At 38.8% G+C, this 16,241-nt stretch overlaps 1 protein-coding gene across 1 annotated transcript in view; it reads right to left on the reverse strand.

Moving 5' to 3' along the window:
- Window positions 1–16,241, reverse strand: part of OFCC1 (orofacial cleft 1 candidate 1) — a 513,721-nt gene that overhangs the window by 64,538 nt on the left and 432,942 nt on the right. The window contains exons 8-9 of the mRNA XM_025382309.1: window positions 16,062–16,138; window positions 8,802–8,926 (exon numbers count right to left, since the gene is read on the reverse strand). Coding sequence (XP_025238094.1) covers window positions 8,802–8,926; window positions 16,062–16,138 — 202 coding nt within the window. The remainder of the gene's footprint in view (window positions 1–8,801; window positions 8,927–16,061; window positions 16,139–16,241) is intronic.

A 16,241-nucleotide genomic window follows, 5' to 3' on the forward strand; every position in this document is an offset into this window, starting at 1 on the left:
CGGGGTTTCACCGTGTTAGCCAGGATGGTCTCGATCTCCTGAATCTCCTGACCTCGTGATCTGCCTGCCTCGGCCTCCCAAAGTGCTGGGATTAGAGGCGTGAGCCACCGCGCCCAGCCTGTACTATTGTAATTTTTATATACATATTTGAATTCACTAAAATAAGGCTGGTACCTCTAGCTTCATTTGTACAGATAAAGAAACTTGGATAGAAAGAGTTTGAGAAACTTGTCTAAGTTTACTCAACTAGAAATTTGTAAAGCTAATTTGTTTGAGTTTAGGTACTATGACCCCAGAGCCTGTATTCTTAGCCACCAAGACTTATTCCTTCTCAGTACAAATATATGGTCAAGCATTAGCCACACCTAATAAAGGTGCATCATTGATAAATTACTGTCAGGAATAGACCTCCATAGTTATTTTGCTCTGATGAACTATTGTAGAGCTGACTTAGCTTCCCTCTGCATGGCGTCTCACTCTCACTCCACACCCACTGAATGCTGCAGAACAGGCCGGTAGAATACAACTTAAGACATTATATTTTTAAAACTGCAGAATGCATGAATTAATGTCTGTGTATGAATCTGAGACTAGTTAGAGAATTCCATGCTATATGGAAAGAGCATAGATGCACTAGTTGAGTGTTGGTAAATTAGCCACCTAATGGTAAATTAGCCACCTAATGTCTCTGGAAATCAGATTTATAATCTGTAAAATGGGAATAACAGTATCACAAGAGTGTTGTGAGCACCAAATGAAAAAATGTGGAAAAGAGATTTATAAAGTGTAACATTCTGCACCCATGGACATGGTCAGCTTATCATTATAGGAATGAGCACACACTGCTTTCACCGTATTGCACAGAATAATTCTCAGGGAATGAAAGTTGGAGGCCCTTAAGAAGGCTTCTTAGCATAATAATTTTATATTTAAGATTCAGTTGATAAATAAGAAGCGAGTACTGCTCTCTTGCCAGATATCAGGAGCGTTTCATCCCAGTCATAGTGCAGACACAATGTTGAAGTTAATATTTGGGGTTTGTTCCTTTGGGACGACTCTGCCATTTTTTGACTTGTTAGGTTTCAGGATGTGTTTCAAAGCGAGAAGAAAAATGATATTTGGAGGTGACTGTAACTACCTTTTCTGTTGCTGAGATTGTACGTGTTGTATCTATTTAACCCCTATAAAGGGGGCATGAAATAAAGGGATCATGGGTGTATCACGAGAGCCTTTTCCAAAAGGCAACATTTATTTTCAAGTGTTTGGATTGCCGAGACAAGGATTTCTCTCCAACGTACAATTCATCAACCTCCTTACTCACTGTAAAATCAATCTGTTCTGTTTGTATGACATAAACAACAAGTCATTTCTCAGGAATGAGGCAGACCATATGTGAAGGTGTTTCAGAAAAGCACAACAGGGAATACGCCAATCAAAGAAGCATCTGCATTTTATTTCAATGTCAAATCACATGTGTGTTATAAAAAGGAAAGTGTATCAGTTTTATTAAAGAACAACTTTCCTGTTGTGATGTGTATAGTTAACCCATACCTCGCCTAAGCAGTACAGTCATGTCAGCCACATAAACAACTGGTCGAGAACACAAAAAGATCTCAGCCTGTGTGGTCAGCAATGTGCATTTTGCAGATATCTTGGCATATGCCTATTCCCTACCTTTGTAGCCAGGAGGAGACTTGCCACAGAGGTAAATCCATCATATGCATTTTCCCCAAAATCAGCACTTTCATCAATGCATTGATAAATATCAAAGCAGCTTGAAATTGATAGAAACAGGAAACTATGAAAAGACTAGCAGAGTTCTAGGGAGAATTTACTTTTTATGATTGGGACTGAATTGAAATGGAAAGGAAGTGGGTTCTAGGGTCATTTCCACTTCTTATTAGCTGGATGACTTAAGGCAAGTCACTTAGCTTCTATAGCTCTCAGCTTTATACTTGTATAAACTGACAGGGCTGAATGAATAATCCCAAAACCCCTTTCTGCTCTACAAATATGTGATTCTCTGAGATTGTCTTGTTACTGAACCTTCTTCCCATTTAGGAGTTAGGTACCTCTGAAACTATGTTAACTTCTTTAAACCACTGGAGTGACGTCTACTGTTTTGAAACAGTCTTTAGTGCAATTTCCAGAGGTACTTATCACATAATCTGGCTTACTTCTTTGGAGAAATCACTGTACAAAGATTAAGGTACTGCATTAGGAAGCAGGGAAGCCAATTCACTCCACAAGGAATGGATTCTATAGCTCTGTTTACACAGGTAAATGAGTGGCTGTTTGCATAATTAACTGAATGGACATTGTAAACATTCTCCCTGAAGTCCTTTCACTCATAGAAAATAATAATAATTAAAGTTCCCAGTGGTCAGTATCTTTTTTGACCTGAAATGCATATATATGTGTATATAGACCATTTATCTCTATAGACTCATGTCTAACATACAATTTTTAGGATTCAACTGTTTATTTTGTTTTCTGTAGGACAGAACATACATGTGTCACCTATAAAGTATCAGTAGGGTTCCTACGGCTACTGGTTTCAAGTAGGCTAGAAATTATAAATGTTAATAAGGGGTAGTAGAGGAAGTATAACTAGCAAAATAGTGGCCTTGGCCATAGGGAGCATTAAACTGAAATCACTGCAGCTTAGTACCTGGGAGAGAAAAAGGAATCTCTATTTCTAAGCAATAGAATATAAAATTCCAGGAAAGAATTTGGGTGGCCTGGTTCAGATCACATGCCCATCCCTGGGCCAATCATAGTGGTCATAGGAACATAACCTATATCACGCCCAACCCCATGGAGTATGTGAGAGGTGAGGGGAGATCTGTTATCAGAAAAGAGGGGAAACAAAGGCACTTTGGGGAAAGAAACATGTCCGCCAAGAAGAAATGAGAGCCACCACAGACAACCTGACTCAGAACATCTAAAGTCAGCCTCAAATTTTGTACCACTGGCCTTTTCTCCAGAACTTTCTTTTGGAAATACCAATATTTCTTATTTTACCCTAACTTTTTGTATATTATTTCAACAAACATGTATTCAGTGCTTGCAATTTATAAAAGTATTGAGGAATATCTTGGGCATCTCATAGTATCTAACACATAAGCAGAAGATAGTCAACCTGTCATACAGGAATATATCTCAAAGGAAAAACTGAAACACCTTGTGAATAGAGGTCTTGCAGCTGAGAAAATAAAGGCAGTCATGATGCAGACCCTCCCAGGGACTATCCCAAAGACTGTCACCTAAGATTACCCAACCCTGCTGGCAGCTGACCAACTAGATTGAGATGTGTAGGAATGGGGATGTCATTTACACATTTAGGTGTAACTCAGCTGAGTATCTTTTTGGTTGAGAAAAAAAAGTAGGACAGTCTTAAAATTGTATTTCAGAAGCCATTTTTAAAAATTATTGGCAGCTACAAATGAAATAAACTTGCCTTTGATTAGCTAAGAGTCTTATACATCAAAAATATGTATTAGAACCTCCTGAAGCTTTCACAGTCTACCAAATTCACCAACATTGGCATATTCAAATGAGTGCTGGAGGAAATGGGAGGAGTGAGTTGGGGGTAGGAGATAGAGCATATCAGACAGAAAGAAAACACACATTTAAACTTGCTGTGCTGCAGCAAATGTTTCCTACCCAATGTCATATAATATCTTTGAAGCTGGGTAGTACAGTATTCTGTGTTAAGTGCATTTTATGGGGATTTGGAGAGGATTTAGGTAAAGGCTGCCCCAATAAATGATTTACCAGCTCTAATAAAACATCAAGGAAATTGTTCAGATTGTATCTCAAACGATTTAAAACAGACATTTATAGAGGTTTGAGCAGCCCCCATATCCTCAACTCCTGGTTTAAAAAGAAATGTGTATAGTGATTAATTATCCCCTATTACCCCTTTTTAAAATGGTAGCAGTTTCCAGAGAAGCGAGAGATTGGAAGTCAATAAATAGGTATAATAGCCAAAGGGGTTGGGAGAGAGAGAGAAGTGATCACATATTCCTCCTTCTATTCACTCATTCAGTAAGTATTTGCTGGTCATCCTATGTACCAGGTACTCTAAGGCTAGGACCTGGAGACCCAGGAGTGACCAGAGAAGGGGGATTCCTGCCTACAGCTTCTGTTTAGTCAGAGGAAACAAAAATGAACAAATCAATGAAATAAACAGAAAACATTATTTTAAATTGGGGTTAAGTACTTTCAAGGAAACCAACAAGGTGATGAAAAAGCAAATTGCCACAATAGAGATGGGTCCCACTTTGCATAGAGAATCAGGAAAGGCTTCTCTGGGGCATAAAGTGGATGCTGCAACCGCCAATCACATCGCTAGGAATAGGCAGAACATGCCAGATAAAGTGGAAAGGTGCTGATGTCATCCAGCATTCAGTGTGTCTGAAGAACAGAAGGAAAAGCAGATACAGAAAGTGAGAAATCATCTGAGTGACCTATGCCCTCTATTTTAACCCTTGGAAAATGTATTTCCTAAAAATGGATTATTAATAATGTTAATAATAATTGTCTTTATTTAAAAACCATTTGTTTTAGTTGCTGTAAGAATATCTTCTGCACTTTATCTCTCAACTTTCCCAGTATCCATCAGATTCCAAAACACAGAAATTATTATTCTAGTTTGACACAGGAGAAGGCAGCCTTAGAGAGCTCAGACAAATTGTTCACGATTACACAGTAGCAGCAGAACTGGAATTCATACTCAGGTTCATCTATCTGCAGAGCCTACACCTTTTTGTTTCCTTGAACTTGTTTTGTTCAGCAAATATTTGAACCCTATGCTAGGAACTCTGCACACAGAAATGAATGAGGCAAAATGTTGTGGACTGTTTCTAAAGATGGCCACACGGTATCTTCCATCCCAACATGCCCTTTTGCAATGTCACCTTTCTGCACCTGCATCAAGAGGGAAGTCTCTTCCTTCTCTTGCTACCCCTGAGGCTTATTTTGACCAAAAGAAGAGTTTTCCATTATGTCTTGCCTGAATTCCCAGCCCTCAGAATTGTGAGCAAATAAAATGGTTGTTTCAAGAAACGAAGTCTTGAAAGTCGTTTGGTGATTTAGCATAACCAAAATGCATAAGGAGCTCAGCCTGGAGAGGGAAACAAGCATACAAATATCTTTAAAATAATGCGAGTGTTCCCATGTTTATTGTAGCATTATTCACAATAGCCAAGATACACAAGCATCCTACATGTCCATTTATGGATGAATGGATAAAAAATACAGCATATAAACACAACTGAAATACTATTTAGCCTTACAAGAGAAGAAAGTTCTGTTATTTGTGACAACACAATTGAACATGAAGGACATTATGTTAAGTGAAATAAGCTAGGCACCAAAAGAGAAGTATTGCATGATCTTATTTATATGTGGAATCTAAAAAGTTGAGCCTACAGAAGCAGAGAGTAGAAGGATGATTACCAGAGGCTGAGGAGTGGGGAGGTTGGAATGTTGTAGGTCAAAGGACACAAAATTTAAGTTGGGCAAGAAGAATAAGTGCAAGAGTTCTATGGTACCAGATGGTGACTACAATTAATAGCAATATATTGTATACATGAAAATTACTAAGACAGTGTTCCCATAAGAAAAACATAATTATGAGAGGAAATGCATACGTTAAATACTTTGACTTAACAATTACAAAAAGCATACATAATTCAAAACATCATGTTATACACCATGAATATATACAATTTTACTTGTCAATTAGAAAATACATGATTTTTAAAAGTTGTGTGAGTGGCATCATGAGAGAGCAGCGGAGAAGCATTTAAGTCAGTGTTGCGCAGAGGTGGACAAACTTTTTTGGGAAAGACCCAAATAGTAAATATTTTAGGTTTTGTGGGCCATACCTTCTTTGTCTCAGGACATAATTCTGCCATTGCAGAGGAAAACAGCCAAAGACAACATATAACCAAACGAATGTGTCTGAGTTCCAATTAAGCTTTATTTACAAACACATAGGGAGAACAGGATTTGTCCCCAGGAGCTGTAATTGCCAGCATCTGGCCTTCTTAGAGCATCAGAGGAAACCAATTGAAGGCATAGTGCCTGAGAGTAGCATCTTAAAGGATCAATCAGGAACTGAAGTTCTGTGGTCCTGGGAAACCCTTCAGCCTTTTAACTTAACACATAAGATAATAACCGTATTGTGACACTGCATATTCTGGACTCTGAAAGGTCATTCCCGAAGGGCAACAGGGAGCTCAGTCATTACAGAAGGCCTGGAAAACAGGGGAAATGGAAGAGCTGGGAGCCTGAGGGCTTAATAAAGCTTTTCCTCTAGCCCTGGTGAACCCCAAATAAGAATTAAGAACTTAGCATATGACTCAACAGAAGCTCCAGCTCTCTCATTGCATTAGTCTGTTCCCACGTTGCTACAAATATACTATCCAATACTGGGTAATTTATAAAGGAAAGGGATTTAATTGACTCACAGTTCAGCATGGCCAGAGAGAAACTTACATTCAGGACAGAAGGAGAAGCAAATGCATCCTTCTTCACAGGGTGGCAAAAAGGAGAATGAATGAGTGCTCAGTGAAGGAGGAAGCCCCTTAGAAAACCACCAGATCTCGTGAGAACTAACTCACTATCAAGAGGACAGGAAGGGGGAACCTGGCCTCATGATTCAATTATCTTCAGCTGGTCCCTCCCACAACACATGGGGATTATGGGAACTACAATCAAGATGAGATTTGGGTGGGAACACAGCCAAACCATATCACTCATCTACATACATCAAAGTAAGTGCCTAAAACCTCTGTTCGGGAAGTTATATCGTTGAATCTAATCTAACAAGTATGTCACTACTCCCCCTTAGAGACTATCACAGAGTTTCTGAAGAATAGGGAGCATGTCTTTTTCTTACTAGCAAATAGCATCTCTTGTACATGTTTTCTTTCTAGGAGAGCCATGTATGTTTCTTGTCTTTGAGTTCTTTAGCTTCCCTTCATGCCTGATGCTTCTCAGTCGCCGACCTGCTTCTCTTAATCTGGAAAACAACTCACTCTTTAGCCTGAATACCACACTCTGGCAGCATCAGGAAAAGCACCGGTGAAAGCATTTAGAGTTCTAAGCTAAGACCAATGGGAGTTCTAAAAACTGTGACTGGGCACAGGAAATTTGAGCTGATACCATGTTTTCAGATGTTGGTTCCAGGATGGAAGAGTGAAAGCAAATTCTGAGAACCAAATCAGATAAATGCCCAGTGGAAAAAGAATTTCAGGAACAGATCTCGGGGTGGGCAGGGAGGCCATGGGTAGGTACGCATGACTTTGACTAGGTACCATCTCTTCTTTCCAAGGTCACTCCTCGTGTCACATGACCACTGTCATTCCTCCTCACCACCATTGATGGACACCACCATCGCAAAATTCTGTACTCCTTACTGCTGAGAAGATCCACTGCTCACTCTTTTATGTTTTTTTTTTTAATGTTTATTATGAAATGGGAAAGGTTCCCTTGCCCCTTTGCAGGGCATGCTATGGGGGTGTGGCTCACTTCCTCAGTGCCCCACTGCTCAAACCTCTAGGGAACCATATAGATGGGCAGGCTCTGGGGCTCTGACCCCATGACAGTGTCTGGGGGTGAATGTTTACAGCTGAAGCCCCAGTGGGCATGTGTTAGAGTGCTCTTTTAGTTTAGCTTCCATAGGCGGCTTGTGTTAACCAGCTCAATTAGGCCCTCTACTTTGTCTCAAGGACAGAGGGCTTTCTGTATCCCAGGTTCTTGCCTTGGTGTGCTGGAAGAATCGGATCAAACCTAGGTTTGGAGAATGAATGCAAGGTTTTATTGAGTGGAGGTAGCTCTCAGCAGCTGGGGGAAGCCAGAAAGGGATGGAGTGGAAAGGTTTTCCCCTGGAGTAAGGCAGCCCGGGCTCTCCTCCGACTGCCCCAGCCAAACTCTGTGCCATTCTGCCAGTCAGTGGCCTGCCAGCCTGTTGGTGCCTGTCAGTGTGTTCCTCGTGACATCCAGACACCCATGTGTTCCTCTGCTGATGTGCTCCTCTCTAAGTCCAGCCACCTGTGTGTCTGCCTGCTAGGGTCTTGGCAGTTTTTATAGGCACAGGATGTTGGTATGGCAGGCTAGGGTGGACATGTAACATTTGGGCAGGAAAACAAAAATTCCTGTCCTCACCTAGGTCCATGGGCACAGGCCTGGGGGTGGAGCCCTAGCCAGGGACCACACCCTTCCCCACTTCTGTATCATTTAGAGGGACCATGCCCTTCTCTTCCCAGCACTTCTCTTCTATATCAGTTATATGTGCGTTCACAGAAACAGATACACCCATAAACACATCACCAAGTAGAGAGAGCAGTAATTATGACCTCCTTAGGTCTTAAGTGAACTAAGTGATCCAGCATGTGTCAACCCCAACTATCCCCCTAATTCCATCTCTGGACTCTGTCCACACCAATTTGTCACCATTTCTCTATTACAATCTTCTCCCCAAGACTTGGCTCAAACTTATTTTGGGAACCACTCTCCATTCTCTAGTAAATTCAGCCATCAGCTTCTCTGTAAGCGCATGTTGCACTTTGAGCAATTTTTAAAAATACCATCATCAGATCACACTGATGTTTTTAAACATTAATATTCCTCATTGGACTATGAACTTTCTGAAGTTGGAGTACACATTCTATAGCCTACAATAGGAATGCAATCAATATTTGTTGAATAAACAAATAATAAAATAATAATTCTTGCTGGAGTCAATACGTTTAAATTTGAAAATGAAAAGAAAGGATATAGTGACTCACCAGACAGAAAATCGGTGTTCCTCCAGTTCCTCCAAGTAAGATATGTCCTGTGAATAATCTTCAGCTTCTCCCGTTCTCAAAACAGTTGATTTTTCTTTCACAGAATGATCCGTCAGGCTATCTCCCTTGTCAAATAAATTAACAAATATAAAAAAATGAAGTATTTTATTAATAGGAGATTGAAAGTTCACCTAGTTTCAGTGACATTTTCCCCAGAATGACTTATAGAATCATTGATCACGAAGAAGCATTGTTAGGCATGGGTTCTGCATTGAAATTATTATTTTATGCTCTAGATACCCTCACTAAATTTTTATCTCTGTCAAGGCAGAGACCATGACGTGTTCACTTTTGTCTTATTTCACATGGGACAACTTATGTAAATGTTGTCAGAATGGAAAGACAAACATAATGATGGTCATAGTATTTGTACTGAATCAGGACTTTTGCATGCAAGTGAAATAAATGCAACTTGAACTGGTTCTCAACAGAGTAATTTGAAGGGAGATTTGAACAACAAGTCTATGGAGAAGGAAAAGAGAAGGAAATTCTGCTGAATTTCAAGAACACAAGAATCAAGGACTTGAAGGCTCCCAGGACTCTCTTTGCCTCTGTTCTGTGCTCTGGCAGCTTACTTCATTGTAGCATTGTCACTAATGGCTCCTGAGTCCCCCAGCCTGTGATTCTCAACAGCATCCATTCAAGCACAGGAATTGCATGATGTCTATGGAGCTCCTTCCTAGAACTTGAAAAATGATGTAACCTGTGATGATGGGTCCAGAAGGCAAACTGAGCCCTGTGGCTCAACTAAGGGTTCTTGGGGCCCTGCTATGGCAGGGAATTGGAAGGGGAAGCAGCTAACCTAGCAGGGCTCTTCCTTCCTCTCCCACCCTACAAGCTCGGTTTTTACCTGTTTTATTTGTTGGGGTCTCCTGCTAAGCTTTTACTATAAATGGTACTGACATGGTTGGGATGTTTGTCCCCTCCAAACATCATATTGAAATGTAATCCCCAGTGTTGAAGGTGGGGCACAGTGGGGAGGTTCTGGGATCAAGGTGGCGGATCCCTCATGGCTGGCTTAGTGTTGTCCTCAAGATAGTGAGTTCTTGTGAGATCTGGTTGATTAAAAGTATGTGGCACCTCTCTCATCTCTCTCATGGTCCTGCTCTCACCATTTGATGTGCCAGCTCCCACTTTGCTTTCTGCCATGACTGTAAGTCTCCTGAGGTCTTCACCAGAAGCACATGCTGCAGCTATGCTGATACAGCCTGCACAAGCATGAGCCAATTAAGCCTCTTTCCTTTATAAATTCCCCAGACTCAGGTATTTCTTTATAGCAATGCAAGAATGGCCTAACCCATGTGCTGATAAGGAGTTTGAAAATCATTAGTCTAGAGAAGCAGAAAATCAGGCATGACTTGCATTTATAAGATAGTTTTGTTAAAACTCCTCTTCCCTTTTCTTTAGACCCTTGTCAAACATTTTAAATGATTATTTGTAAGAGGTCAGTTTGGTTGAAATTCCTTAATATTAGCAGACACAAGTTTTAGCACAACTTCGTAGTTGGAATAGCTTGAAATCGCAAAATGTTGCTTTGGGTTGACAGATTGTTGTAGCCAGGAAAACCTAAGCATGAAACTCAGGTGAATGAGATGTGTCGTCAAATCCCCAGTGAACTCAACAAGTTTCATTTCCTTTATTATAAAATTGATCAATTTGATTACCTTAAGAAGAAAATCCAGTTATGACAGATATCAATTTAAAGTAAATGCCTTTCATTGTGGTCCTTTATTTTAGCTTCTATAGCATAGAAGTATTTTTGAGTAGACTATTCAATGTTGATAGTTTTAATTACTCCATCCCGAAGTAAATTAAAGAGTATCAAGATTCTTGAAAAAATATGAGATCTTTGAATTGTCCCAACTAAATATATATTTGATTGGCACACCTTGCCAGGTTGCTGAAAAAAAGGCCTTTGTAACTTTAAAATTTCAATTTGATGGCATTTCCTGATGAGTTGCTTAGATACTTTATTCAATCTCATTCAATAGAAGGTTGAAATGGCTACCAAGAACTATACCATAAATTTGGTTTACCCACCAAAGCTGCTGATTTGACAAAGTAAAGGTTTTTCATGATACAGTGCATAAATTGCTTTCTTTCTGGTTTCTCTATGAATATCTACATAGTTTCTTCAAACTAAATTCATGGCAGAAATGGGATGTAGTATATTTCTTTGTCTTCCACACACTTCACGTGGTTATAAGCATATGGTAGATCTCAAGAACCAGCAATTAGAGGCCATTTTATTAAGTAATTACATTATAATAACAACAACAGTGGACATTACCTCTAGTTGCCAAGTCATAAAGAAAAACATCAGTGAATACTAACTATTGCAAACATTTCTTGAACTTTTATATTTCCTTTAAGAAATATTTAAATTAAGGCACTAAAAATTCCTTCAGATGGATTTTTGGGAAGACATAAAGTCACGGAAACTAGTTCATCTCCAAAGAACTGATTCAAAAGAGGAACAAAAATACAAAGAAATAACTTCTGATTCCAAAACAAAAGGTAAGTGTGTGCAGAGAAACTCCCAGGTAAGTACCAGGATGTATGAAGCCTGTTCACATGGAAGCACTTTCATAATATAAACAGTCTTCCAATCACAAATGTATATCTTAAATATATGCCTGAAAAACAATGCCTGAACCATATTGTCAGCACTCAGAAGACAGAAACTAGATTTTCTGCCTCATTACAACTATAAATCCTGTCTGTATTCTGAATCCTAAGAACATCATCATTAATTTTTTTTCAACAGCAATGTCTTTAAAGAGATTAATATCTATACTTTAAAATAGAAATTGGTGGTACAAATTTATTCCAAAGCATCATATTTTATATGTTGTGTGTATTGTTACTCATATACTGACCTGCCACAGAAATCAAAAGCAAATCTTTAAATATAAGTTGCTAAAATTTAGAATCTGATTTTCAAACTCGTAGACTAAAAATCTGGTTTGTGAATATTGGTGGTCAAATACAACACTGGTCACGAAACAATGAATGAATCTTCTTCCAATGCAACGCAAACTGAGAGGCGAAAGTGTTTTAAGGAATTTTGAAAATCTAAAATATATAGTGCTATAGCAAAAAGAGTAGTCAGGTGGTGATCAGAAGACACATTCAAGTCTTTTTACTACTTTGTGAACACAGATGGATTATTTAAAGTCCATGAATTGAAGTTTTAAATTTAAAGAATAGAGATAAGACACTCATGAAGAGAAACATATATATATTAGATATATTATACATATATAATTTATATAACGTATAATTTACACATATATATAATTTATGTACGTATATAATTCTTCCAGAAGGTGTGAGAATAGCATGTACAATGCTTTACAATGCTAAGGATATAAGTAGTATCTGGTACCATATCCTATACAGCATAAGTGATCAATTGAATATTTAACACTCTTCCATTTCTTGTGAGTTATTATCGCATTTTTTTGCAGCTGCCATGAAAAAAATGTTATAGGAGCCAAGTCTCAAAGTTATCTAAGCTGATGACATATAACCCTATTTAATTGTGTCATATGGTAGGTAGTAAAGCTCAGGGTTCCTTATTGCACAGGTTAGAAACTTTAAAATTAGTTGAGGATCCAGAGGTTTCTGCCCCTTTGCCATAATTCCTTTCATGAGCCAATCAGTTTACAGAGAAGGATGAGGGCCACGAACTGGTGAGAGGATAAGTCTGTGAGTGCAGAGAGAGCTGGCAGTTCACAGGCAGGGCTACCAGGGCACTGGAAAAGTATTACGGTGTCAGCACAGTGAAGCTCCACTTAGCAGCATTTCTTCTCCAAACCCCTCACAGGGTTTTTCTGTGGGTCTCTGGAGAGAACTGTTCACCTGCCCATCTGGCCAGATGAGGGCAAGGGGATTGTTTTCATCAAAAGAGAAAGCCTTAGAAGGAGGAAATGGTGAACAAAGGGCTGAATCCAGAGGATTACAAATGCTTTTGAACTGCCCTGGGAAGATCAGAAGTGAGCAGCCGTGGAAGCTTTCATGCCGGCCTAAGTGATGCTCACCAATTTTTAAGAAGGCAGGGGAGGAAGGTTTGCGGTGGAAACACTCTGCTAAGAGGCTTGTGTTAATAAGATCACAGAATTGCAAGTCCTAGATAACAACAACAAACACCAGGTGTGCCTGAACTATCAAAAGCAAGTAAATATGACATCAGGTTCATTTCCATCAGTGCTATTACCATCATCCAAAAACAATCATAGCTCCAAATTAGATTCAGCCTAAATCCTGAGACCATCCAGCAGAAATACTCTTTCCCCTTTCTTTAACTCATGCCTGATGTGTTCATCAGAGAATTTCACAGGACAGGCTTCCATTAATGTACGCAGAGGAAAACAAGATATCCCTGGCTAGGTAGCTCAGGATATGCTAGAGAGACCCCTCAAGTACTGAGTCCCTCGGGCTTCTGTTTCTACCCACTGGAAGATGACTAGCATCTCTGGCCACTTGACATCACATATGTAAACTATTCTCTGATCATTTACATTTGAAAACCTGATGCTTCACACCTGAAGTGCAACACTAACCTTATTTTCCCATGGCCATTCTATGAACTGCTTAGGTTAGAATTTTTAAAAATTAGTTGAAGATCCAAGTTAATTCCTGATACTATAAGAACATGAGAAAAAATAAAATGCTTAAATTGGAGTGTGGAGTCTCAGGCTGAGACTGTTTATTGTCAAGAGAGGGGTATTTCTATGCTTAGAAGGTGGTATGAATGCCCTTACCCGTAACACTTGGTTGCTTATAATTTGGGTGTGTCCTGGCTCTGTCATCCCACAGCACTGATGGGGCTGAGATGCAGGTCCCAACATGTACGTGCTGCCTCTGAAAGCCATTCAGCATGAAGACACCTTCCCAATGTGCCTGGACCCCAGGGAAAAACTTACTTTCCCAAGCAATTGCTTCGTAAGTAGAATAAAATATTAAAAATAAAATCAAAAGAGAACTCCTTGAAACAATTGTGAATGGGAGTTCATTCATGATTTGGCTCTCTGTTTGTCTGTTATCAGTGTATAAGAAGGCTTGTGATTTTTGCACATTGATTTTGTATCCTGAGACTTTGCTGAAGCTGCTTATCAGCTTAAGGAGATTTGGGGCTGAGACGACGGGGTTTTCTAAATATATAATCATGTCATCTGCACACAGGGACAATTTGACTTCTTCTTTTCCTAACTGAATACGCTTTATTTCTTTCTCTTGCCTGATTGCCCTGGCCAGAACTTCTAACACTATACTGAATAGGACTGGTGAGAGAGGGCATCCCTGTCTTGTGCCAGTTTTCAAAGGGAATGCTTCCAGTTTTTGCCCATTCAATATGATATTGGCTGTGGGTTTGTCATAAATAGCTCTTATTATTTTGAGATACGTTCCATCAATACCGAATTTACTGAGAGTTTTTAGCATGAAGGGCTGTTGAATTTTGTCAAAGGCCTTTTCTGCATCTATTGAGATAATCATGTTGTTTTTGCCTTTGGTTCTCTTTATGTGATGGATTATGTGTATTGATTTGTGTATGTTGAACCAACCTTGCATCCCAGGGATGAAGCCCACGTGATCACATGTACCCTAGAACATAAAGTATAATAATAATAAAGAGAACTCCTTGATTGAACATGTAAACTCAGAAAATATGGGGGAGAGTTTTAGGTTTTCAGAGTGAACATATTCATTCTCACCTTACCTACTTTAGCCTTGCTTCTAATCCCAAAGTTTATGGTCAACGACTGCTATGAGAATTTTACAAAAATAATTAAAAGGCTAGTATTAGACCCATAGTATTGTAGAAGTCGCACAAACATCTTTTTTCATTAGTTTCTCACGGAGTATCTGTAAAATGACCTGAATACATAATATGTACTAAAAGAATGTGATATTTATTCACCCATTTTTTATTTGCTAGAGGATTGCCCCATGATTTCCATACCCTAGACCTGAAATGAAGATTATAAAAACCAAGAAGTAGAAAACATACCTGGCTAACACACATAACTTATGTTTTTCCATGATTGCTACAAATAGGGATTCTAGAGCCAGACAGTCTGGGTTCAAAACCCAGTTATATACTTTAATTAGTAATATAATTTTGGTTAATTTACTTCATTTTTCCCATGCTTCATTTTTTCTCATCTCTAAGTTGGGGATAATGATGATAATACCAATATCTATCTCGTTATTTTGCTGTGAGAATAAGATGAGTCATTTGTTGTAGACTGAAAAAATTCGCCAGCACCTAGTAATGTCCTAATTCTCAGTAAATGGTACCTCTCATTGTTACAGATTTCACTAAACTTTTTATTTCAGAGCTTTTATCTTTAATATAGCCTGTGATATAGAAGGTCTGCAATGTAAAAAGTCTGCAGTATAGAAGCAATCACAATTGTACATTCTGTAAGTAGTCACCTGAACATTAAAAACACAGTCATTTATTTGATTAAATGATGGCCCACAATTTAGAGGTTAATAAAGAAAAGATTTACTTTAATGTCAGTAGTGAGAGCAAGACATGAAAGATGGCCCTGTAGAACTATATGCATTTAGCCAGGAAGGTATAAATTAAGATAATGATTCAGATAACCTGTACACAAAGGGACCAGGTTGTAGGGGTGGGTCGGGTTCTTTTACTTCCATTTTCTAGCCAAGCTAAATTTTTTAAATACTTAAAATTCAAAGTCACCCGGTCTAGGCAGATACAGATTTTTTAAATGTTAAGTATCTAAAAACTGGATCCAGTAATACAAGTAATATTAATGTGGCCAATGTTTTGGAAATCCAGTCTACTTAATTTATCTAAGTTTACCAAGATAGTTTCTATACAGACTTCATGGCAGCCATGATCGTGCCAAATAAATCACTGAAACACAGTACAATCAGCACATTTTCTAATCATCCTGCTCCAACTGAAAAGAGTCTTGTAGACTGATTAATTTAACTAAAGTCTTCAATAGCTTAAAGAAGTCTGATTCCAATGTTATAAAAATGTATTGGCATTGCTGATTTCTCAAAACGTCAGCCACTTTACCACATCCCACACTTCAAAACCTGCTGTAAAGACCAAATTACTTTCTACCTGGAAATACATTTTAAGAAATCATAGTTTATAACCAGCGGCTGCTGTTTTCATGGTCTTTCCAAAGCCAACTTCTACAGCCTTCATCTTACCTGAGAGTGTAGGTCTTCTTTTAAGAGATTGGGATCATAGCCCATAGAACAGGGACCGATTTTATTAGTAATGCTCCCTAGGGTTAAAAACAAAAAGGTGGAAAAAATATATGACACATTTTCACTTGAGAGGATGTGTAAGCTCACACTGCTGAAATCGAAGAGCTTATATATGCCTTG

The sequence above is a fragment of the Theropithecus gelada genome, chromosome 4 (assembly GCF_003255815.1).
Source record: "Theropithecus gelada isolate Dixy chromosome 4, Tgel_1.0, whole genome shotgun sequence".
NCBI classification, from domain to species: domain Eukaryota; kingdom Metazoa; phylum Chordata; class Mammalia; order Primates; family Cercopithecidae; genus Theropithecus; species Theropithecus gelada.